General features: G+C 39.7%; 1 protein-coding gene across 5 annotated transcripts in view; it reads left to right on the plus strand.

Moving 5' to 3' along the window:
* Nucleotides 1-25981, plus strand: part of LOC126248032 (TBC1 domain family member 22B) — a 261278-nt gene that overhangs the window by 126010 nt on the left and 109287 nt on the right. For all 5 annotated transcript variants that reach the window (XR_007545404.1, XR_007545403.1, XR_007545402.1 and 2 more), the window contains one exon: nucleotides 14726-14854. Coding sequence is in view for 1 of the 5 variants with exons in the window: in XM_049948639.1 (XP_049804596.1) it covers nucleotides 14726-14854 (129 nt within the window). In the remaining 4 variants the exon portion in view is untranslated. The remainder of the gene's footprint in view (nucleotides 1-14725; nucleotides 14855-25981) is intronic.

Here is a 25981-nt window from a genome sequence, read left to right on the forward strand (position 1 = left end):
TGAGTATGTTTAGTGTGTTTGGTATCTGCACCACCTCAGTTTAAAGGAATGCATTGAAGCAATTCAGAGACGGGATGCCCTAATAAGGAGGCATATAGACAGTTGTTTTTTCTCTTGCTCTGTTAGTGAGTGCATATGGTGGCTTGCAGGGTATGTATGTAGATGTAGATCAGTCACGGGCAACCTTTGATGACCTGCGGGCTGGCTTCACATACATATTTTTGCTCGGGGCTGCCTTGTCACATGACGTGACAGCAGTGCTTGTAACACATAAAGTCAAAACTAATGGGTATGTGATGTTAATGTTAATAGGTTAACGGACTGATATGAATGACATCCCTTTCCCAACAAGCCAACCCAACAAATTATGACTCGAAAATAAGTAGGTTTATATTTGTCTAATCTTCATGTTTTCATTTATTTGCGTGTCGTAAACAATGTGTCTTTACCTATGACTTATTGCAATAGCTGGCATAAAACTTGAAAATTCTGCAACACCATTAGTAAAGAAACTATGCTCATGACATGTAAATAAATGAAATTATTTGAAGATGGGATGCCAGGCATCTTAAAATGTCGTCATGGAGAAATAAAGTAACTGGTTGCAGCTAATTTATTATAAATTACCCACAATTTCAACAGCTGCAGTGTTCTAACGTGTCCACAACAGACAAGAGAATTAGTTACTAATTGTTTATATGAGAAAGAACTGTAAGCTTTTGAACTGAATGTCAGTTTGTCAGATTGATAGTTGTCCTCACAAACTCGGTACACGTTGATAATACTGAATATTTTGGGTGACATCAGTACTGTTCCTCGATATTTCTAGCTTTAACAATAAAATAACACTCGCCCTCAGGCCGGCATTATATTGATGTATTGACAATAGTATTGAACGTGTGAGGGCCTCCTGACTTCGGTGTGAAATTTGTATCATTGCTAATGGTACGCACAAATTGTATGTTGTTTACACTGCACAAAAAGGACAAAACTGCTCACAGAAATGACAGCAGAGGCTTTAAGCCTGTACAGTCAATAAAACAAGAAAAAGACAGTACTCACGTGACGCGATAGCAGCACGTGTAATATACAAGTTCGAAGACATCTGGTGATATGCAGGTTTGCAGATAACATATTTGGACTCACCCCTAAGGTTTTCAAGAGAACATGCACATTATCATACAAAGTGAAATCCAAAAAACGGCCACACAGCCAAAAGGAAACTCACCTGGCTCGACAGCAGCTTGCCCAGAGAATAAGGTGGAATTTTGTCATCCATGACTGTGACAATACACGACACCCCATCTTCAGATGTTTGTATTTATTTTTGCACCATACTTTAACTCAGCATCTTGGTTCCTTACAATTCATCATAATAACTCATACCCCAAAATAAAACTTCTGAAGTTCATGTAATTGCACAGAAACCCATGAGAAACATGGCGACATTGTCAAAATCCAATTTGCTGATCACACAGATGTTGCTATCAGGCATTATGAAAGCTGAAAAGTTACACTTAATAAATGTATTTACAGTAGTTCATTGATTTAAAGAAATATTCAATGACAGAATAATGTGAGCTCTGAGTTTGAATTTTTAATACAAGATTGTTGATATCTTAGATTTATTTCACTGATACAGAGTCTTTAGGTATTTTCCAGGTTGTCGTCTGTTAACTTTGTACGTGTGTTGCATCATTTACTTGTCTTCATTACAGAAAAAGTTGTTCACACTTCTGTGCACTTCCAAAAGACAAATTTTCCTTCTTGCAAAGGATTGCTTCAGTCAAATAAGTTTTACAAAATTCAACTAGGTTTACTACTTCGAATTTAAAGACAGATCTTCCTGAAGTTAAATAAGTTCCATTTGAAAGATTTCAGGGGCCTTTTCTTCATCACATGTTATTGGGTTAGCAAATCTAGCAAACATGCTGTCTGCATTCCTGAAATCAGAAAACCGTGTGGTAAACTGAACTAATAATGATTTCAGCTCATCAGCATAAGTAACATAATCAATATTTTTGTGAGTTGACACTGTAGGAAAGCGGTAACATTTTCCAGCTCTCATTTGCATTTCCCACAAGTGCATCTTGTCTGAAAAGCTTTCAGATGGCTGTATAATTCATGAATTAAATGCCCTTGTTTCTGGAGTTTGTAATTTAAGTTTTTTAAATGAGCTGTGATGTCAACCAGAAATACTAAATCACAGCTCCATTGGGGATCATTTATTTCAGCCAGTGGTTTCCCTTTGATAGCCATAAAATCAGCTATTTCTTGTTGAAAATAATAAAAACGTTTTAGCGTTTTGCCCTTACTCAGCCATCTCGCTTCACAATGGTAAGCTAAATCTTCATGTTCGGAGCACAGGTTGTCCAAATACTGCTTGAATTGGTGGTGATTTAGTGCATGAGACTTAATGAAATTGATGCTGTGGTAACCACATCCATTACCTGTTACATTTTAATTGATTTAGCACACAAATTTTGTTGGTGAATAATGCAGTGAAGAATTGTTTAACTTTCTTTGTCAGTATTTAGTTCAGAAGATTTTTCATTTAATATGCCAATAAAACTTTTTGTGAACCGACCATTGCAAGTGCTTCATTAGAACAAACTCTAGTGAGTTGACTCCACTGCAGGTTGAAGGTTTCAATGAGTTTTTCAACTTCATGAAAAACATCTTCAACAGTAGTGGTTCCTTTTAATGGCTGTAATGCTAATAATTCTTTCATTATTTTGAAGTCCACATCTACACCACGAACAAAAATCGCAAATTGAGCCGTGTGTGACAAATCAGTGCTCTCGTCCAAAGCAATGGAAAATGCTTCGAATGTGGCAGCACCATCACACAAACTTTTTTACTGTCACCAACCATCATCTCAGTTCATTGAACCACTGCTCATTGTGACAAACGTATTTGTTCAAACACTTTTTCTTACCAGGACTTAGTACATCTGCAATCTGCATCATGAATTTGCCTTCAGAAAAGGCTTTATTGACTTCACAATGTTTCTGCTCACTATAAAACTAGAGTTAAACAAATTTTCGCACTGTGCCCTCAGTTTGGCAAACATTTGCTGTTGCTTGTCCAAATTGGAAATTAATAACTTAATTTTGTCTTTCCACAGTTACCCTGTAAGCTGTTGTTGAGCATTGTGTTTTGTAGAAAAGTGCCTTTTCATGTTATATTTTTTCACTACAGATAATGATTCACTACACTACGAGCAAACAGGTTGATTGATGTACATAGTGAAGAGTCCATTTTTGCTGGAATTGACGACATTCAGCATTTACTTTCCTCTTCTTAAAGCCAGACATTTTGTGAATAAACTCGACACTCGGAGACACTTGCATGAAATTAAGAAACAACTAACATAGAACTCCATGTACAAACTGACAACAGTGAACTTGTTTGTTCAGTTCAACGTGCTGCCGATGCTGAAGTCAACACATTTCGTGGGCAGTCGGTAGTTTTAGTGGCGTTGTTGTCTACTAAAAGTGTTTGCACTGGATCAATGTTTAGTGCAGACGTAGGCCGTAAATAATGTGCACATTTGACTGCTGTGCTGCAGCAGCATAGGAGGCTGCACTGTACCGTGCTACACATGCAAGGTGCTAATGAGGTATCAGCTGCTTCCACAGTGACAGCTGATGCAGCAACAGCCAGTCGCTGAGGCCAGCTCTTGCCTGTGTGGCATCCCTTGTCTTGTAAACACTGGCCATCTGCCATGGCCAGAGACGTGTCACCAGGCTGTGTTCCATTTGGCCAAGTCTTTAAGCAAGGCTTTCACTGGTGTGCATCGTGAGCGGCTCACCCGTGAAGTGGATATAGATGTAGAAGTCGTGGTCCAGCCTACAATTTTAATTTACCAGGAAGTTTCAAATCATGACTGTAGTTTCCCCTTGCTTCCAGCTGTCCGCATTACCAACATAGGAAGCCACTATTGCTTAATAGAGGCCAGATAAGTCAATCATCTGGATTAGGCACGGCTGATAATTACAGGCTCTAAGACTGAGCTGCCCCAAAATATATATTTAAATACATCCCTCAATAATGGATTATGAATTTAAATTATGAAGAAACTTTTGAATATCTCTCATGAATTTACCCAATTACATTCAACAGTTTTTGAAACTGTTGACATTGGCTGATATATTTCGAACACACATTAATTAAGGCTGTGCCTTTAAATGCTAGTCAAGCTGCATGTAGCAGAGCTTTGGGAGAATGGCTTCTACAAAGTACAGCTCTTATGGTCCTCTTGAAGGCTCAGTCGCTTCAGCTTAGCTGCCATTTGTCACATTTATGCCATGTAAATGTCACAAGCAGAACTAGGGAGACGCTTTATTACGCTTGGTTGAGGCCTGTATTTGGTGGGTTTTGTCCGTGGCTTTATATTATAACTTTTATGTCCTAGGAATAAATGTTGCTTCAAAGCTCTAGCATGTTGACGGTCTCCCAGAAAGGCATCATTATTGATACCATTTGTTGTAAGATGATGATGGGAAATGTCATATTAGTGCTCAAAGAATTTTTGTTGTTTTGATATTATGACTAGAGTGTTAGGGAAGTATTTCATTACAAGGTAATGCCACATTGAAGGTGTATCAAAAACGCTTTGTTCTTGGCATGATTAATTGTAAATAAATATCCGTTAGACACATCAGTAGCTAGGCCATTACGCAGTATAAGGCACTTAAACTTGCGAGAGCAAGGTAGTGTAGTGGATATAGTCGAGACCGTGGAGATACATAGTTAAAGTTCATGAGTTTGCCTACTACAGCCCTCCAATTTTTTTTATTCACCTCTATGTTTTATTTAATATAAGTATGTTTTGTGATATTAGACGTTATATACATATAAGAGTCCTCTTTCTCTTGAGAGAGCTTGTTCCATTGTGTGAATGTGCTGGAAAATATGGGCCCATGAAGATTTTTTCCTATGTCACTGCTTGATTCCATCATGATGCGTTATTTATTTATTCACCCAAAAATCACAATCGCAGCACAAGACTTGTGATCTCATGGAAACAACACTCTATTGTTGCGTGAACTCATATGTGTTACAGACTGAACACACACAAAACATTAAATGTTTCAGATTTGGAATTGAGAACACAAAAACGTTAGGTATGCAGCAAAGCTAACATACACAATATTAAATATCTCTCCAAAATGCATCTTTTAGTACAGTTTGTTGTGATAAAAGTGTTGGGAAATGTGATGGTGGATAAATATACTACTTATAGATTGTATCTTGAAGTTATCTTTTGGTGTTATTTAAGAGTTGGTTATAAAACAAAAAGAATTTTGGTGTTATTTAGTAGTTTACTGAAAGAGAAGCAAGATAAAATTGTAACCTTTTGGCTAGAGTGCAATATTGTGCCCCTACCCCCTACTCCCCCCTCCACCAACGAGGTGTAGTGTAGCCTAAGGTCTCGGTTAGTTCTGGTCGATAAATGTTTCAGCCTTCCTCGGTATGGAAACCACGAGCCGCGCCCGATTTAGACTTTTATCCCAGCAGCTAGTGGAGAGGCTGCTGCCTCTCATTAGGAACAGTATTTTAGTCTGGAGGGCTGTAGATGTCCGTCAAATCTGGTACGCTTATCTGTACCATTATTGCCATGTACACCATAATCTCTATTTTCTGTATTGTTCCCCAAAGTGTCAAACTTTTAGTGCATTACAGTAGAACCCCTCTAATCCATCGTCTTCGGGACCGGGACCATGGTCGGAAGGAAAAAATAAGTCGGATTATCCGAAAAATCTAATATTTATTGCAAAAAATATAAAAAGACATTAATTATAAAAAATTAAACGATTTTAGAACTAAAAGACGTCTACAGCAATATAAAAAGATGTTTTTTACACAGTGTTAAGCAACAAATTAACTAAAAAAGTCTGCACACTCTACAATATGTATTGGTCTGAAATGATTATACTGTATGCATTGTTTTTACAGTAAAAACGAAAACAGATTACTTGAAAAAAAAAAGGTCAGTGATACATTTTTGTTTAGCAGATGTTATTCTAGATTTAGCTGCAGTGTCCCTCCATTTTTTTATCCACAAAACGTCCATTGGAGCTGAAGTTGGATTCTGCTCGATGTATTGAAGGGCGATGTCAAAAGCGTTTTTTGCGTCATTGTGTGAAATCCGGGTAGGGGCTTCGTCTTCGCTGTCCGAGTCCTCATTCACAGTTTCCTGGCTAACAGCGGCAACAATCTGGTCCTCACTGAGCTCTTCACAAGTGTCACATTCTTTGTCACATTCGTTGATCCACTCTTCAACTTCATTGGCAGGGACGTTCGGCTCCAGAGTTTGTAGATCCTTAACCATTTCCGGTGCGTCGTTGTTTTGCTCATCTTCGGTATGCTCATTTTCAGTCATAACTTGTGGCCAAAGCTTACGCCACGATTTCCGCAGTGTGTCAGGTTTCAGTTCATCCCATGTTGCAGCGATTGTGTAGATAGCATCTTTGATGTTCAGGGATTTCATTGCCTCAAGTAAGTTATGACCTCCTTCAGATTTTTCCAAGATTTAGCTGATATACTTTCTGCGATATCGCCTTTTTAACCATTCGATAACGCCCTGATCCATTGTTTGGATGAGTAAGGTCACATTAGGAGGCAGAAAGAGATCTTTTATGTCCCCTTTCACTAAATCTTCCTCAGATGGATGTAATGGTCCAACAGTAGTAGAGCGTGAACAGGCAGATTTTTTTTTTTTTTTTTTTTTTTTTTTTCCCCCCTTCGACCGATGGCACACACTCGTCGAAAAACCAGGATTTAAAAAGGTTGCAGTCCATCCAAGCAGATTTTTGATTGCGGTAATAAACCGGCAAGGAAGATACGTTTATATTTTTGAATGCCCTTGGCTTCTTAGATTTGCCAATGACGAAGAAGGGCAGCTTGTGGGTACCATCTGCGTTGCTACAAGGAATGACTGTTATTCTGTCTTTTATAAGTTTCGTTTCTACCACGGATTCATTTGGAGTTGCGAGCATTTTTGTTGGCAACATTTTAAAGTTCAGCCCTTTCTCGTCGATGTTATACACTTGGCAGGGTAACAGTTCATTTTCTTCTACAATTTCTGAAACTTAACAGAAAAGTCCTTAGCAGCTGCGGCATCGGCAGATAGTTTTTCACCGGAAATAGAAACAAATCGGACACCATGACGAGTTTTCCAATGATCAATCCAGCCTTCACTAGCAGCAAATTTAATTTCGGCATCCAGTTTTTTGTGCAAAACTATCGCTTTTTCTTTGAGAATTGGCCCGGATATTGGAGTTCCTTTCCTTCTTCCTTGATAAAACCACATCCACAATGCGTTACCAAGCAAGTTCAATTTAGGCTTTTTTAATAATTTGCGATTCTTCAGAGTGTTTTCACCATAAATCGTATATGTATAGGATTCAATGTCTTTCCGATTCTTCTTCCAATCCTTAATTGTCGTAACACCTACATTCAATTCCTTTGCAATTTTTTGGAGCGATTCTCCTTCGTCCAGTCTTTGTAGAACTGCTAATTTTTCATTTAGTGAAAGAGTTACGTGTATACGTTTGAATCCAGACATGTTAAAAAACAGACAACTGTACACACAATGAATCTACTGTAATAAGTACTGTAAAGAACATGGAATAAAGCAAACGACGACGTTTTTTTAATCCCAACAAAGGATAAAACTGCACAATAACTTACAGTATAACAATATGCAGCCGGCCGGAGTGGCCGAGCGGTTAAAGGCGCTACAGTCTGGAACCGCACGACCGCTACGTCGCAGGTTCGAATCCTGCCTCGGGCATGGATGTGTGTGATGTCCTTAGGTTAGTTAGGTTTAAGTAGTTCTAAGTTCTAGGGGACTTATGACCACAGCAGTTGAGTCCCATAGTGCTCAGAGCCATTTGAACAATATGCACAGCAATAGACACCGCAACAATGGCCCGACAGGCGTCCAGTCAGTACAAGTCGGCACAGACTCGCGAGCCTGAGCGTGGTCGGACTAACCGGAGTGACGGACCATCCAAGGTCGGATGAGAGGGGTTCTACTGTACTTGAGTTCTTCCTTTTTTTTTGTGCATTAAAGTTAATATTATCAAAGTTAATGTCATACTTGTACACTCATGTTCAGAAAAAACGGAACACCTTGAATGACTATTCACAAGATGTGTTCATTAGTATGTTCTGTAGAAATTATTAGTATTTGAACCATGTCAGCCCTCGGGTTCAAGGTCAACATCGATATTGCGATGCAACATTACCTACCTATAAACTGTGCCTGCGGCTCTTGTTGTCACTATAAACTGAAAGTAATGCATCAGTGTGACTTGAGCAGACATGCAGGATATGTCACAGATGTATCTGTGGACCCTGCTGTCAAATCAGTGGGTTTGAAAGAGGACACATCATTAACATGAGAGAATGTGATGCATCCATCTCGGAAATTGCTGCTCGTGTGGGACCTAGTGTTTCAGCAGTGCAACGGGTGTATGCAGAATGTTTCACGGAAGACCATAGAACATGACAAGATGGGTCAAGTCCCACCACTCGACCAACCCTGAGAAGTTCGGCACCTCATCCGAATGGCATTGCAGGACATATCTGCTTCCTCCTTGCCTCTGACGCAACAGTGTAACACATCATACACTATCAGCGATGACAGTTTGTCACCATTTATTAAGGCATAGGTCACCTGCGCGTCGTCAATTTCTCTGCTTACCTTTGACGAATGTGCAGAAACATGCTAGATGGCAATGGTGTGTGGAATGACGTCACTGGCGACAGGAATGGCATAGGGTAGTGTTTTTGAATGAATCCAGGTTCTGTTTGTTTGAAAATGATGGCTGCATTTTGGTTCACTGCAGACAGGGAGAGCAGCATCACAGTGACTTCATTCACACAAGACATCGAGTGCCAACTCAAAGCCTTATGGTGTGAGATGCTGTTGAGAACAATCACAAATCACACCTGGTGTGTGTACAGGGCACTGTGACCAGTGTGACCTATATGAATGATATCCTGCAACCCATAGCCATGCCCTTTGTGCACAACACCCCATACATCATTTTCCCACAAGATTATGCATGACTACATGTTGCTGCACGAACATATGTGGTGTCACAGGATGTCGGCCTTTTCCTCTGACCCGCCAGGTCATCAGAGATTTCATCCTTATGGCAGTTTCCTTATATGTCCAGATTGTCTTGGCATCTTGGCTGGATGCTTTAAATACTTTAAACTATCAAATTATCCTGTTACAAAGAAAGGGTCAGATGAATTATTCTGCTGGATGCCAGTGCTTGCATCCTGTTATCTCAGTGCTGAAAGAATTTGAGTCACTATTGCTTTTATTTGTTTATTGCTGTATTTATTAAACCCGTTGTCTTGTTATCTAAAACGGGTTGCACTCTACACGTTTTCTTCGATAAATTCTTCTTTGGCAGTGTTGAATTCAAAATGGAGATGCTGTGGACCATGGCTGTTCCCAATTAACAGAGGAGTCCTGCCTTGATTCAGAGAGACATGCTGTAGCTTTAGCCCTTCCCAGATGTCTGGGAAGGTTTTGTAGAGTCAGTAACCCTTATCATATAAGTCACAATTGCTTTGGCAGGTATTCATCCACTAGTGCCTTAGCAGGACTTTCTTTGCAGATTCCGTTAGAGATTAACATCTGGATGTTGTCCAACTTGCCCTTCTTGAGAAAATATGAAGTAGATAAATACCTGGTAGTAATATTTATTGTATTTATTGGGAATGTGCCTAAAACTGCAAGCAGTGACTCTACTACAGTGCTTCCATATTGTACAGTGAACCTTATTAGGATGCCTGTCTGCACCTTCTACAACAGCGGTTCCCAGCCTTGGGTTAATTACCTCTAGAGGGGTAAAATGAAATTTTCTGAGGGTTAAAAATTAAAAGAAACAAAACTAAATTATTTTCAAAAGATCATTACTATTATCACAATTTTGTAAGACTCTAATATTGATTATATAAGTTATCAATGGTTACTTTTTCTCAATTAGTGGTATTAATTCAGAGGAGGTTACAGGTTCCTCACATAGTCCACCTACTACACACACATTGTGCTTTGTCCCGTATATCACTGATGGCAACACAGCAGTAACTACAGAAGGGCTACTATACTATTGTACACAATTTTATTGTTGTTATTATTATTATTATTATTACAGTGGTTAGACACAAAACATTAACAGCCCAAAGTTGTCAAATTTCTGCCAGTTCAGAAGTAAGGAGGGCAGTAGTGAAGTGATTTATGAACAGTAACTATAGTGGACACATCTGAATTTATTTGGTTTAAAAATGAGGTCTCAGTATGCAGGTCAAGCACCACATTGGGGAAAATTAGTGCAAAGGAAGCATGTTTTCTAACAAATGTTTAACCTCACTGTGGACTGTTAGCTTTCTTTTCTGAGGAGGAGTTGTGGGTAGCCCCCCCCCCCCCCCACACACACACACACTCTCTAAGTATCATTCATTTTTCATCATTTTAAAAATAAAAGTAACTTGGTGAAAATGTTGGGGAGGGGGGACAATAGATGGCAGGCGGGGGAGTGGGGAGGTACTAGCTGATGTATGATTGCACTCATGGGAATCACTGTTCTTCAAGATATTTCTACATCAAGCTTAACAGAACTGTTGTGCCCACACACTACCTATGAAACTGGGCATGGTCATCACTGTAAAAATAAGGACCAGGAGTTCAATAACAAATCATTGCCATCTATGAAACTGACCACCTTTTCACCTTAAGCTTTATTTGAGCCTGACAATGCCTGACCTTACCCTGTCTCTTGTGTATAGTTTTTTTTTTTCCAACAGTGCTTTATTTGGTGAGAAGACAGCAGCAGTCTCATTTTATCTAGCCATGGTTTGTCTTCTTTATGGTAGTAGAATGAACATAGTACATATTTAAAAATTTTGTGTGACACCAGAATTGCACTTACGATCAGCTGACATTATCATTTCTTTTGGGCCTTTGTCCCGCTTTAACGTGGGGTAGGCCGAGTTACTACGGATTTGGCAATGTTAGTGGCAGAGGATGGCTGGATGCCCTTCCTGTCACCACCCCGAACCCCCCGGTACAGAATTAGTGTACCCCAGCTGTCTTCATCTAGTGTAAGCCATGAAATAGTGCAAACATTTTCAAATTTGTGCGAGTCATGTAACTGTGGCGGAACGTGGGGCCAGCCCAGTATTCACCTAGCGGGATGTGGGAAACTGCCTAAAACCCACATCCAGGCTGGCTGGCATACCGGCCCTCGTCGTTAATCTGCCGGACGTATTCAATCCAGGGCTGGCGTGCCTACCAGAGTCGAGGAAGCGGCGCATTTGGCGTCTCGGCTACCCTGGCAGGTCTAGCTGTAGTAGTTTATGTAGTACAAATATTAGTAATTATGGGGATGTGAATAACACTATTACTGGGTGTCCTAATTATAAATTTCATTTTCATGTAGAAAGTGGTGGTGTTAGAAATACTGACTTCAACAAATGCTGATTTCTGCACTGAATTTTGCTTGTATAGCTCTAACAATTTCATAAATTATCTTGTGAGATATAGCTGCTTGTCCCACTTCTTGGGGCATTACATTGTTCATAGGTGGCAGTGTGCAAGCTGTAATCAGTGCTTTTTTTCTGACTATTAAAAATACACTGATCAAAAGTATGTGGACACTTGTTTGTAATGCAGTTCAGCTAGCTCAATGGCTGTGCGTATGGAGTTAAAAGGAATGGGGTACAATGGTTGAGCAGCTCCTGATAAGCCACATATTTCTGTAATTTATGCAAAGCAATCATGAGGTCGTGTAAGAAGTGATGCTACTGGACAGTGGATGACTGGAAATGAGTGATTGAAAGTGACGGAGTTTGGGTTTGGCATCTGCTTGAAGGATGTTACCAGCCATCTTGCGTAGTACCGACAGTAAAGTATGGAGGTGGTGGTGTTGCGGTGCAGGGATGTTTTTTGTAGTTATGCTGTGGTCACACTATTAATATTACGAAAATGCTAAATGTGGAAGAATATGAATGCATTTAATAACGTAGTGTACTGCGTACAGTAGAGGAACAGTTCAAAGATTACGGTTGTTTGTAACGAGATGATAATGCTACCTGTCATAAAGAAGCATCTGTGAGGCAATGACTTGTGGACAATAACATTCCTAAAAGGGACTGGCCTGCTCAGAGTCCCTACCTGAACCCAATGGAACACTGTTGGGATGAGTTAGAAGGTTTACTTCACTCCAGACCCCAGCTTCCAACATCACTACCTTCTCCTTATGGCTCTTCAGCAAGAATGGGCTGCCATCCCTATACAGACATTCAGACACCTTGTTGAAAGTGTCCCCAGCAGAGTTCAAGCTGGCATATAGGTGAAGGTGGACACACCGCATCTTAATGTTCAGTAATAGTTGGCTGCATACTTCTACTTCTACATCTACATCTACATCTACATCCACATCCATACTCCGCAAGCCACCTGACGGTGTGTGGCGGAGGGTACCCTGAGCACCTCTATCGGTTCTCCCTTCTATTCCAGTCTCGTATTGTTCGTGGAAAGAAGGATTGTCTGTATGCTTCTGTGTGGGCTCTAATCTCTCTGATTTTATCCTCATGGTCTCTTCGCGAGATATACGTTGGAGGGAGCAATATACTGCTTGACTCTTCGGTGAAGGTATGTTCTCGAAACTTTAACAAAAGCCCATACCGAGCTACTGAGCGTCTCTCCTGCAGAGTCTTCCACTGGAGTTTATCTATCATCTCCGTAACGCTTTCGCGATTACTAAATGATCCGGTAACGAAGCGCGCTGCTCTCCGTTGGATCTTCTCTATCTCTTCTATCAACCCTATCTGGTACGGATCCCACACTGCTGAGCAGTATTCAAGCAGTGGGTGAACAAGCGTACTGTAACCTACTTCCTTTGTTTTCGGATTGCATTTCCTTAGGATTCTTCCAATGAATCTCAGTCTGGCATCTGCCTTAACGACGATCAACTTTATATGATCATTCCATTTTAAATCACTCCTAATGCGTACTCCCAGATAATTTATGGAATTAACTGCTTCCAGTTGCTGACCTATTTTGTAGCTAAATGATAAGGGATCTATTTTTCTATGTATTCGCAGCACATTACACTTGTCTACATTGAGATTCAATTGCCATTCCCTGCACCATGCGTCAATTCGCTGCAGATCCTCCTGCATTTCAGTACAATTTTCCATTGTTACAACCACTCAATACACCACAGCATCATCTGCAAAAAGCCTCAGTGAACTTCTGATGTCATCCACCAGGTAATTTATGTATATTGTGAATAGCAACGGTCCTATGACACTCCCCTGCGGCACACCTGAAATCACTCTTACTTCGGAAGACTTCTCTCCATTGAGAATGACATGCTGCGTTCTGTTATCTAGGAACCCTCCTCAATCCAATCACACAATTGGTCTGATAGTCCACATGCTCTTACTTTTTTCATTAAACGACTGTGGGGAACTGTATCGAACGCCTTGCGGAAGTCAAGAAACACGGCATCTACCTGTGACCCTTGTCTATGGCTCTCTGAATCTCGTGGACGAATAGTGCAAGCTGGGTTTCACACGATCGTCTTTTTCGAAACCCATGCTGATTCCTACAGAGTAGATTTCTAGTCTCCAGAAAAGTCATTATACTCGAACATAATACATGTTCCAAAATTCTACAACTGATTGACGTTAGAGATAAAGGTCTGTAGTTCTGCACATCTGTTCGACGTCCCTTCTTGAAAACGGGAATGACCTGTGCCCTTTTCCAATCCTTTGGAACGCTACGCTCTTCTAGAGACCTACGGTACACCGCTGGAAGAAGGGGGTATGGCTGTGCATATGGAGTTAAAAGGAATGGGGTACAATGGTTGAGCAGCTCCTTCGCATACTCTGTGTAAAATCGAACTGGTATCCCATCAGGTCCAGTGGCCTTTCCTCTTTTGAGCGATTTTAATTGTTTCTCTATCTGTCTGTCGTCTATTTCGATATCTACCATTTTGTCATCTGTGCGACAATCTAGAGAAGGAACTACAGTGCAGTCTTCCTCTGTGAAACAGCTTTGGAAAAAGACATTTAGTATTTCGGCCTTTAGTCTGTCATCCTCTGTTTCAGTACCATTTTGGTCACAGAGTGTCTGGACATTTTGTTTTGATCCACCTACCGCTTTGACTTTGGATCAAGTAGTACAGTTTTGCCAACTATCTCCAGCTTGCATTCTAGATTGTCAGTCTTGCTTAGTTAATTTAAGAAAATTTTCTTCTGGTGGTGTGCATTCTTCTAATATAGGAAGGTTTGTGCTGAAATCATCTTCTGAAGTTCTCGGATTGCTTGTGTGTGTGTGTATGTTTTTTTTAAAAATACTTATTTCTGTGATTTCGCTATGTAATGTTGTTCCATAATATTCTGTGCTTGTATGTTAAGATTTTGTTGCTAACTTCTCCTTCTATTTACATATTCTTGTGCCTCAGTAGTCATATTGCAACTGTTTTAACAACTATTTCATACTTTGTAATTACGTTGACCACTCAGTGGCAGGCAGGAGTCCATAATTACATTTGTAAATAACACATTCAGTATTTGTCAGCAAAGGAGTAGCTATGATTTATGAGCCACAGTTATATATTGAGCATTTCTTAATTTCAGTTGTCTTAGACATTCTCATTTTGAAATTAATTATTCTCTGTTGCAGGGTTATTTACCAGCAAGCTTAGAACGAAGGCAGCAAGTGTTGGAACGCAAACGAATCGACTACTGGAATCTTGTGAAACAGTATTATAACACAGAGAGAGATGAAACTTACCAAGATACATACAGGCAGGTTGGGTACAATTGATTGTTTTTATTCAGTAGTAGTGTAGTTTTTTAGAGCTCATTGTGATGTCATTAGAATTAGCTGTTGTGCTGTAAGTGGCAAAAGAAATATGTATGTTTTGTTATGATGATACCGTGACAGATTTGAAAATTGTTTCATAATTTTTATTGAGCATTTGTTTGTGGGCTAGGTGGAATGAGTCTTGTGACCAGAAATCAGTATTAGTTGCTGTGGCACAAAAATTGCTGTCTATAAATATAGGGTGTGGGATTAGTAAAAATAAATGTTACTGCATACCTCCATTTCCTCTTAAATCTGTGAGGGACGAGTTTGTTTTCAAGGAATTGATTTGCCATGGTAAACAAGCTAGTCAACAGAAATTCTTGATTTTCCACCTTGACATTACTATTACTTTGCTATTATTGTTCTTCTTGCTCTTTAACAGTTTACCTCAGAATAATTACGTCATCAGCTTTAAGACTTTCAAGTGCTGGGACTCATATTTCACACAGTAACCTTATGTGCCCAGTTAAATTAGAGTTAGCATCTGTCTTGGGAAAACAAAGTGCTCCTGTCAACCTGGTGAGTGGAATGGTTTTCTATTTTCACATGATTGGGATGTTTTCTGAACTTGCATTTGCCTTCGGCATGACAGTTGAACACTTGGGAGGATGGCACTTCAAACCCTTGTCTGGTCATCCAAATATAGATTTTCCATAATTTCCTTAAGTCATTTAATAGAGAGGCCGTGATGGCTCCTTTGAAAGCAGACAGCAGATCTCTTTCCCTATCCTTTAATCCAAGCTTGTTCTGCCCCTAAAAACCTTGCTGTTGACAAGGAACTGAGCTGTGTATTTCTTCTTCCTGGTGTTGCCATAAATTGGTTAATGTTAAGTGCAAGTCTCAGTAGCAGATACTGTCATGAAGTCAGAATGTACAAGACTGTAAATAAAGATGTCGTATGACAATAGGATTTTGTAACAAGGTGTGGGTTACTCTAGCAGAACTGTGTCTGGTTCTGATTACCACATGAATCTAGTGTTTTAATATCTAAAAGAGTTTTTGGTGAACACAATACTAATTCACAACCAATTTCAGGCTAAGAAGTGCCCAAGTAGTGTCATGCTACGTGAATGCTTATTCTGTTCCTTTCACCAAATGGTTCCGGGTAACAATAGACAGAGTGTATACGCTCCGGGACAACCAGGAAATCTGGGAAAAACCCGTGAATTTTTTCATCCGGGAGAAAACCACGAAAAATTAGGAATTTTTAGAATTTTTCATTGTTTTAGTTTTCAGTTAAATTTTTGTAATATTGACTGGTAAAAACTGGTATGCTAACAAAGAATATTACTGTATCCCGCTACAGCAAAATAATACTGCAACAGTAAAACATAAATGAGACAAAAAAAAAAAAACTTTAGTTGCAAAAGAAATGTGCCCTTCACAACATCCCACCTTCCAACAGCAAAATGTGTCAAAGGCCTTACGACGAGGACTATGCAATATTTCTTAACAACAAATTACTTCTGATGAGTGTGAAATCAAAGCTGTTTACATTAGGTTCGTTGAAGCAATTGCCAGTGGGCTCATACGCATTCATCGTTCAGTCGCATATGAGCAGTACCTTCTCCTGCTTCTGGCTACTTGAAGGCAGATGCTAAGTGGAAAAATTTTTCTGGAGCGCCCAAACTGCCAGATTCGTGCATGTGCTGAGCAGTCTTAGTTGTAGTGACCTATGTTTACGTTTATTGATTTTGCTGTTTCCTCTTAGTTTACATCTCCCACATCAAATGAAAATAAAACAGATTTCTGTGGCTGGGAGATACGAAGTGAATGAAAATACATTTACATAATTAGGGAAAGCTGAAATCTATTATTAGTTTCATGTTTTCTGGTTTTATGTTATTTCTGTGTTTTTTGCAGTCAAGCAATGAAGTTATTTTCGTCGGTTTTCTAAAGAAATTTGGCTTTAATTAATATTTTCCACTGAGGTAGTCAATTTATTTGAAAGGAAGTGTTTCATTCCACAGTATGGCTAGTTCCAACTGTCTGCTGAATTTCAAGTGCACGTTTTCATCTTCTGGCAAGTACTTTTGGTTTACGAAATTCTGTTGCTTTTGAAGTATCCTCTGGTGTTCTATTTCTTTTATGACGTAATGTAAGATCTCGTAATGCTTTATATGTGCGAATTTATGGGCTTCCTATGTCATTGTAGCTCCGCACACGTGGTAATGCCTTCTTTCTGGCGCTCTCTGTCAACTACCGAAACAAACCGATTTCTAACAGGTTTTGGGGAAAATATTGCGGATGGTGGCTCGAAAAGCGTTACTTTCAAAGTAAATTTTCTTTTATGTATTATGAAATTTGTTACACATGAGAATGTGAAATGAATTTCATAAATCACAGAACATTTGACTCTCATTTAAAGCTTAACACTTTGAGGACCAGCCACTTAGAAGAATTTTGAGCCCAGAAGAGCAGACATTTATATCATTATTTTAAGTTTTACTGGCACATTTGTGTGGTGTATCTTAAAGTGTAACCCTCGCTAAAAAAAGACTAGTATTACATGCGAAAGCTTAACTTCTCTTGTAGCTTATTAATCTTCAAGATCAGTATTATATGTGAAACCTTAGCTTTTTTTTTAGCTACACTACATATGTTAATTTAGGCCATTAGCTTTTCCTATTTGTGTTTCCTATTTAGTGATGTTGCTACTGGCTGACAGTATCACATTATATACTCTGAATGTCTGTTGTCATCGGCTGAAGAGGTCACATGACATGAACAATGATTGGCTTACAAAAGGGCATCGCAGTCTCGATTTCAATGCTTTAGATACTAACTTGCTGTGCTTGGTGGAATTTGAATTTATAATTTCGTAATTACGAAAACATGAAGCATACATGTCGCTGCGGCTAAGCCATGTCTCCGCAGTATCCTTTCTTTCAGGAGTGCTAGTGCGGCAAGGTTCGCAGGAGAGCTTCTGTAAAGTTTGGAAGGTAGGAGACGAGGTACTGGCGGAAGTAAAGCTGTGAAAGTCAAAGGTCCTGAGTTCAAGTCTCGGTCCGGCACACAGTTTTAATCTCCCAGGAAGTTTCATATCAGTGCACACTCCGCTGCTGAGTGAAAATCTCACTCTAGAACCTGGATTCATCTGAAAAAATGATGGTTTGCCATTCGCGCACCCAGGTTCGTCATTGAGTACACCATCGCAGGCGCTCCTGTCTGTGATACAACGTCAAGGGTAACTGCAGCCATGGTCTCCATGCTGCTGCAAGCAGCGTCGAACTGTTCATGCAGATGGTTGTTGTCTTGCAAACGTCTCCATCTGTTGACTCAGGGATTGAGACGTGGCTCCGCGATCCGTTACAGCTATGCGGATAAGATGCATGTCATCTCGACTGCTAGTGATACAAGGCCGTTGGGATCCAGCACGGTGTTCCGTATTACCCTCCTGAACCCACCGATTCCATATTCTGCTAACAGTCATTGGATCTCGACCAACGCAAGCAGCAATGTTGCAATACGATAAACCGCAATCGCGATAGGCTACAATCTGACCTTTATCAAATTTGGAAACATGATGGTACGCATTTCTCCTCCTTACACGAGGCATCACAACAACGTTTCACCAGGCAACGCCGGTCAACTGCTGTTTGTGTATGAAAAATCGGTTGGAAACTTTCCTCATGTCAGCACATTGTAGGTGTCTCCACCGGTGCCAACCTTGCGAGAATGCTCTGAAAAGCTAATCATTTAAATATCACAGCATCTTCTTTCTGTCGGTTATATAGGTCAGGCATGTCGCACAGTACAAGAACATTGCGATGAACATCAGCGTTGTACACGCCTACGCCAACCGGAGAAGTTGGCAATTGCAGAACACTGTCTGAACACAGGACATCACATGATTTATGAAAAGACGGAAGTTTTATCCCCAGCATCCTCTTTCTGGGATTGCGTCATTAAGGAAGCAATACATATCCCTACAGCTAATAACCTTATCAACAGGGATGCGGGATTTCAATTGAGTACAGTCTGGAACCCTGCATTGGCTGCTGTTAAATCACGACGAGAAAGCAAAGAGCTTTCGATAATAGACCCCTCATAACTTTGGGAGCATGTTAGTAAACACAGCATCAGCTCATGTGCAGAACGGCCGCTCTGCGTTTCCCGGCAGAGGGCGTTTGAGTCTGGCGCCATCTATCTGCAAATTTTTGCGCATGCGTTGTTCCCGTGCCTGCGCAATCTTCACATGCGTGCTTTATATACAGTGGCATCGACATGCGGATATTGTCAGTCGTACCTAGCCACCAGTGAGGTTCAACCACTTGATGATGTCGGACAGTTGCTTCGAGGAAATATTGTGGGATTTGCACAACGTCATCCGGCGGCACACGCATGAAGACTATTTACATAATTATGTGTTATTTGGAATTCTTTCTCTATGTGTGAGAGCTTAACAAAATCACGGAGCACATTGAATTAACTTTGTAAGTCAACTAACACGGTTTTCCATTGTAGCTTATATCAGGTTACCATATGGTAAAACACAAAATGACCAGATTGCGCTGCCAGTTATGTTGTCGAACCAAATATGAAATGAGTCAAGTCATTGTGTTAAGTGTAGAGCTTTTATGAAATCCTTGGCTCATTTGAGAAACAGGCTTATTAGCTACTGAGAAACAGGCTCATTTGAGGAACAAACTTCAAAATACTGTCTGCTCTATCCCCTCCCCCAATTTTATTTAGCTTTATATACTGAGATTTCACCAAATCTTACTTGTATGAGATACATAGTGCCAAGCAGCATCTCTCTATCTTGCATAAGATTTGTCCAGCTCATCTTCCTAAAAACAGGACACATACAATGCCAGATAAAAAGTTCGTGAACAGTCAAAAGCAAGCACGAAACTAATGTGACTTTTTTGAAATCGGAATGAGCTCTGTGTTAGATGAGTTGAAAATAGTTCATTATTTTAATAATCATTGCAGGTATATAAATTAAGGACATCATTTATATAACTTTTATCAAAATATTTGTTTCCCATATTGTGAAAAACTTAAACAAGAATCCTGTGATTATATAAGACAACAAATTTTAACTTTTTGCTTTTGACAAAAGGCCAAAATAGTTGATTTACATGGATTTGAGTTTGTTAAAGTTGAAAATGACAATTAAAAATCAAGATCAGCTCAGGTTTGGAAGTTACTGAAACTTTTATGTTCTTTACATATTATAATGTGACATAGTCAATCAAGCCTAGCACTGGGCAACACACATTTACTTACAAATTATTTGACAGTGGTTTTGGTGTTAATTTGATGCACTCATCACAAATATGTCCATTTTTTCTAGAATGATTCTAGTCTTTTTAGATGCAGGGTGTTGATGCTCATATTTTTACTGAAATATTGATACATATATTTTTCAAATTTTGTTCAAAAATTTAATAATGATGAAAATATCTAAATGGATTTAAACAATTTAAGGGGTGCTGAATCCATATAACACATTATTTTTGTCAGATAGGCCCTAGTTTGTTTTAGATATTTGGTAGGCTATGTCACTGAAACATACGAGCAATGCAAAGTTGTAAAGTCTACCCTATTCACAAATCATGTTGAAAAATAAGTGCTTCAGACTAAGTACACGAAAAGCTACAGTCAGTTTAAGTCAGTTAAAGATACACTATTAACAGCTACCTTGTGTACAACACACACTTTCTCCTTACCTGTCGCTTACGGGGAAGATGTAGAGAAATATGCCAATACTGAAGCACTGAATCTTCCATGGTATCGATATTCCATTACAGAAACATGTTGGTAAAATCTATCGCCATGTTTATCACTAAACACGCTTCAGTCTTCAAGGAAAATGTTGATATGTGAGTGAATGAAGTGCACTTTGAGTGATACATAGCAGTGCAGTCTCTCATGGGCACATAACACGGTCATAGGCACATACAAGGGTGGTTTGAAATGTTGTCGGAATGGAATAGGAAAAAAGTACTTACATCACTGAAACTTTTTTTCTATTTTTCAATGTAATCTCCTTGTAGATTAATGCACTTGGTCCAACAGTGTCCCAGTGCCTTGATCCCATCTCGAAAAAAAGTTTCCTCCAGGCCTGCTAAATAGTTGTCAACTCTGGCTATCAGTTCTTCGTTTGAAGTGAATCTTCGTCCACCAGGAAAAATTTTCAGTTTTGGGAAGAGATGGAAATCTGACGGAGCCATTTCAGGTGAATAAGGCGGGTATGGCGACAATTCGTACCTCAGTTTGTGTAATTTTGCACGGCGACGGAACACGTGTGTGAGCACATGTCGAGAGTCGCGGCTCCTGTCTTGCAGATAATTTTTTCGTTTCTAATTCGTCCGTTAAAATGTGATATACCCTTTCAGATGGCATCTGGCAAGCACGAGCAATTTCACGCACTTTCAATCGACAATCCTCCGTCACCATTTTGTGCACTTTTACAATGGTTTCTCGAGTAGAGACACATCTCGGCTGATGACTGCATGGATCATCATCTAAGCTCTCCCGACCAAATTTAAATTCATTTGTCTACTTCGCAACAGTTGAATACGAAGGAACAGAGTCCCCCAGTGTATTCTGGAAATTGGCACGAATGTTCTTCACTTTCATACCTTTCTTTACGAAGTACTTAATTGCTGCTCGAATCTCGATTTCCCCCCCCCCCCCCCGTCCCCCCCCCCCCCGTCCCCCCTTTTTCTTTTCTTTTCTTTCTCTCCATCTTCGCAAATCACTACAGAGGAACAACAACAGAGCCACATCACCACCACAGCTCTCTTCCGAGAGCACTGACGTGGCACGTGTTTACAGGCAACAGTCCGATGAATATCACGTGAACAACTTGTGCTAGTGCTGACCTCTCGTGGTGATTCTGAGAACTTTTCAAACCACTCTCTTACGTGGTCAGTCACAAGTTCAATGTAATTTTCCGCCCTCCTATTGACCAGAAACAATGTCATACCTTTCTGAAACTATTGCCACATGTTTAGCACATAAAGACTTTTCGTCGTGGCCAGTCCTGTTTGTAACATAAGATTGTCCCACTCACAAATGTAGCAACAGTACTTAGTGTACCCACCGTGTAGGCCCACAAGCATACCAGTCACTTTTAAATCAGCGCATATGGCCACTGATGCTTATCAGAGTTAGTGTTGTGTAAAATATCTCTCAGCGTGATGTAACTTCCCTTTGCTGAGGCTGCATATTCCACTGGAATGGAAGGAAGCATGTTGCCATCATGTAACAGTGTGACTTTCAAACTAGTTTTTGAACCACTTATGAAAAGTCTTCTGTAGTCTTGTTTGTATAAGATACTGAATTCTTGTACCAGAGCTTCAATATATGTACACTACGTCATTATATTTGTTGTGTCGAAAAATCTTTCGAGTGGTTTTTGACATCGGCAAATAGTACGAGTGTGTGCTGAAAAGTAATGCCTCTGAATTTTTTATGTGAAAACTCTTAAAGCTTTATAAGTAGAACAAACATTACTAACAATCTACACCTTTTTCTCCGCGTTTGCGTATTTGCAGCCCTCTGCTGCTAGAGGGCTCCGAATTATAGCACGTAACGTGACGGTGTGTAACATAACTGTGTCGGTATATGGGAAATGACGTGCTGTAATAGACTTTCGAACTCGAAGGGTTCGTCCACACCCGAGTGCAGTGACATCTGCAGGAGTTCGACACCTCAGGTTCGCTGTCATTGATCGTTCTCCGTACAGTCTCGATTTGGCCCCATCCGATTTTCATCTGTTTCCAGAACTTAAAGAACACGTTTGAGGACTTCACTTTGATGGTGATGAAGTGGTACAAACAAAGGTGAGGTTAGGGCTGTGGCTCCATAAACAGTGACATCTACAGTGAGAATATCAACAAATGGGTGTCTCTTCAGGAGAAATGTGTCCGTTGCCAGGGTGACTGTCGTGAGAAGTAAATATGTAGACATGAAGAATAAAGATGTAGAATGTTAATAACATTTGTTTTATTTAAAAAGTTTTAAGAATTTTCACATTATAAATTCATACTTTTCAGCACTCACTTGTACATACTCAAGCTGTGTCTTCCACAAAATTCCACTCTCTGAAGCAAGAAGCTAATAGTTTGGCTTTATATTTTGGAAGGTTCAAGTCTCTAACAAGATCATTGAATTCAGCTTATGTGATTTTTTGCATTTCATGTTGGTTTAAAGGTGGAATTGTTAGATGTGGAACAATGACATGTATCTGACTGGTCTTCATTTCTTCACTGTCACTATAAAAGTTTATTGTTGTGGCTGCTGCAGGGTATAGAACTCGTAAGACCCACTCCATGAGACACTAGTCGCATTGCAATTGGTATATTAGGATACTGCATTATACTCTTTTTTATTAAAATCCTGTATTGAGTGGAGGCAATGAGCAGTAGTAGCCAGTTGTTACGTGGTTTGTAGGTTCGCACCTAATGGCTGGCACTGCAGAATTCATGAAAACTTTTTTCCTTTCATCCTTGCACTTAGACTTGATGAACATGACATATAACAAACATGAGGAGCCCATGTTTTTTATTAGTCTCCTACATGGCACCCAAAGTATAGGAAATAAGCTTCTTTCACTGCTTAAGCTGGCTGTGGTGGCCGAGCAGTACTAGGCGCTTCAGTCCGGAACCGCGCGACTGCTACGGTCGCAGGTTCGAATCCTGCCTCGGGCATGGCTGTGTGTGACGTTCTTAGGTTAGTTAGGTTTAAGTAGTTCTAAGTTCTAGGGGACTGATGACCTCAGATGTTAAGTCCCATAGTGCTCAGAGCCATCATTCACTGCTTCTGACAATGTTATCGTCCTTTGTCCAAAAAATTGCATCTCCACATGTGCAACAAAAATTGTTGGGGTTACTAACACACCTGTGGGGTATAACAGCAATTTTTATTCCACACAGTAACTCAGAAACTCACGTAAAAGTCACAATACATGCTGGAGCATTCCGGAAGGCAAGGAGTGTCATCAGACTGTTAGCTAGAAACAAAACACTGATGTAATATCAGATGGAGCATGTGTTCACCAGTCGATATATCTGAGGATGTGGTCAAGGTCATTGCCTCACATTACCATTTGCGTCTCTTATAGCTGCATGAAACACAGCATTCACATGTGATTTCAGTGGTGTTCTTGATATAACAAGAAAATGAAAGCTAAAAAACAGAAATAAGCATGTAACATACATCATATATCATGAAAATGGGAGCTAAAAAACAAAAATTGTCATTTTTTAATTCATCATACCAAAATCTATAAAGATTTGGTATTTTTCTTCATGTAAACATTTAATTGTTGAAGAATGTAATCCTTAAATAAGGTTGTTTCTGCTTAACTGTAACAAACTAGCATTGTCTATTCACTTTCAGTTATACACTAACATCTTTGAAAGCATCTGAACCATCAGAACATGTGTGATCATTGAGTATTGTGGTGATCCACAGTCTTGTCAGAGCTTACAGCTTCCTATGTGCGCAGAGTGTCATTGGTGCCTGAACTGAACCGGCACCGACAGCAGTTGTAAAACTATAGTGTATATCTAATATATGTACCACTATAACAGTATACAGATTTCATGGGAACGTAGTATACTAAACATAGTATTAGAAGAAAAATTTGTCTTCAGAATTGAAAAAAAAAAAAAAAAATGCATTAAACTCTCGGCTTTAATAAGGAAACAACTGTTTTGAAAGTGGTTGCTGAGCTATACATGAATCTATAAAATACAATGATAGTGAAAACAGTGTAGTAAAAATGGCACCAAGGGTTATTGATTGAACTGATCTTGCCAAACCTCTTATAAACGAAGTGATTACAAAGAAAAGGCTTCAGTGGTGTAAGGAGCTGAAAAATTGCACTTCCTACCACAAGCAACTTGTACTGCTTTTGTGCTTTTGACAAGTATGGGTGTTTTCTCCCCCACCCCCCCTCCCCCCTCCGAAGCACAAGACATATTTACGTATGTGTGGTACCATGGAAATGTACAATGTAGACTGCTTACATTCAGCTGCAATCCACATTGAAGGTACTTTTAAGTTCCGCATGTTTATAATGTGGTTTTAACTTGGTTTTGTGCTCATATCTTCACACACAATGCTAGTAATGCCCAAAATTAATTTGATGAGCATGAAATGAAACAACAGTTTTCTTTCTGCTCTGGGAAAACATGTAAGAACTTGTTGCCATGTCTCCAGAATAAGTGGGGAAAATTGGACCATTTTGGTGCGAAGAATGTTGTACTGTCATACAGTGTTTATATACACTGAGCTGCAGGAGAAGTTGTGCTGCTTTTTAGACCTAAAATGGCCTTCTCATATTAAAAGTACAATACAATTTTTACAACCCCTGTATACCCCGTATTGAGTTTATGTATATATGAAATAAAGTAAAAAGTTATTTCTTTGTGTGTCGTTCAAGCCTGAAAAAGTTTTATGTCCTGTTTATGATTAATTCATCTTCTGTATACATATCTTGTGAGTTTAACAGCTAAATGCCTGACTGCTATATATATATATATATATATATACAAAGATGATGTGACTTACCAAATGAAAGTGCTGGCAGGTCGACAGACAGTTTGTTGCGAAAGCTTGAATTTTGTGTGTATGTTTGTGTTTGTTTGTGTGTCTGTCGACCTGCCAGCACTTTCATTTGGTAAGTCACATCATCTTTGTTTTTAGATATATTTTTCCTACGTGGAATGTTTCCCCGAAACATTCCACGTAGGAAAAATATATCCAAAAACAAAGATGATGTGACTTACCAAATGAAAGTCCTGGCAGGTCGACAGACACACAAACATACACACAAAATTCAAGCTTTCGCAACAAACTGTTGCCTCATCAGGAAAGAGGGAAGGAGAGGGAAAGACGAAAGGATGTGGGTTTTAAGGGAGAGGGTAAGGAGTCATTCCAATCCCGGGAGCGGAAAGACTTACCTTAGGGGGAAAAAAGGACGGGTATACACTCGCGCACACACACACACATATCCATCCACACATATACAGACACAAGCAGACACATTTAAATGTGTCTGCTTGTGTCTGTATATGTGTGGATGGATATGTGTGTGTGTGCGAGTGT

The sequence above is a fragment of the Schistocerca nitens genome, chromosome 3 (assembly GCF_023898315.1).
Source record: "Schistocerca nitens isolate TAMUIC-IGC-003100 chromosome 3, iqSchNite1.1, whole genome shotgun sequence".
Taxonomy (NCBI): domain Eukaryota; kingdom Metazoa; phylum Arthropoda; class Insecta; order Orthoptera; family Acrididae; genus Schistocerca; species Schistocerca nitens.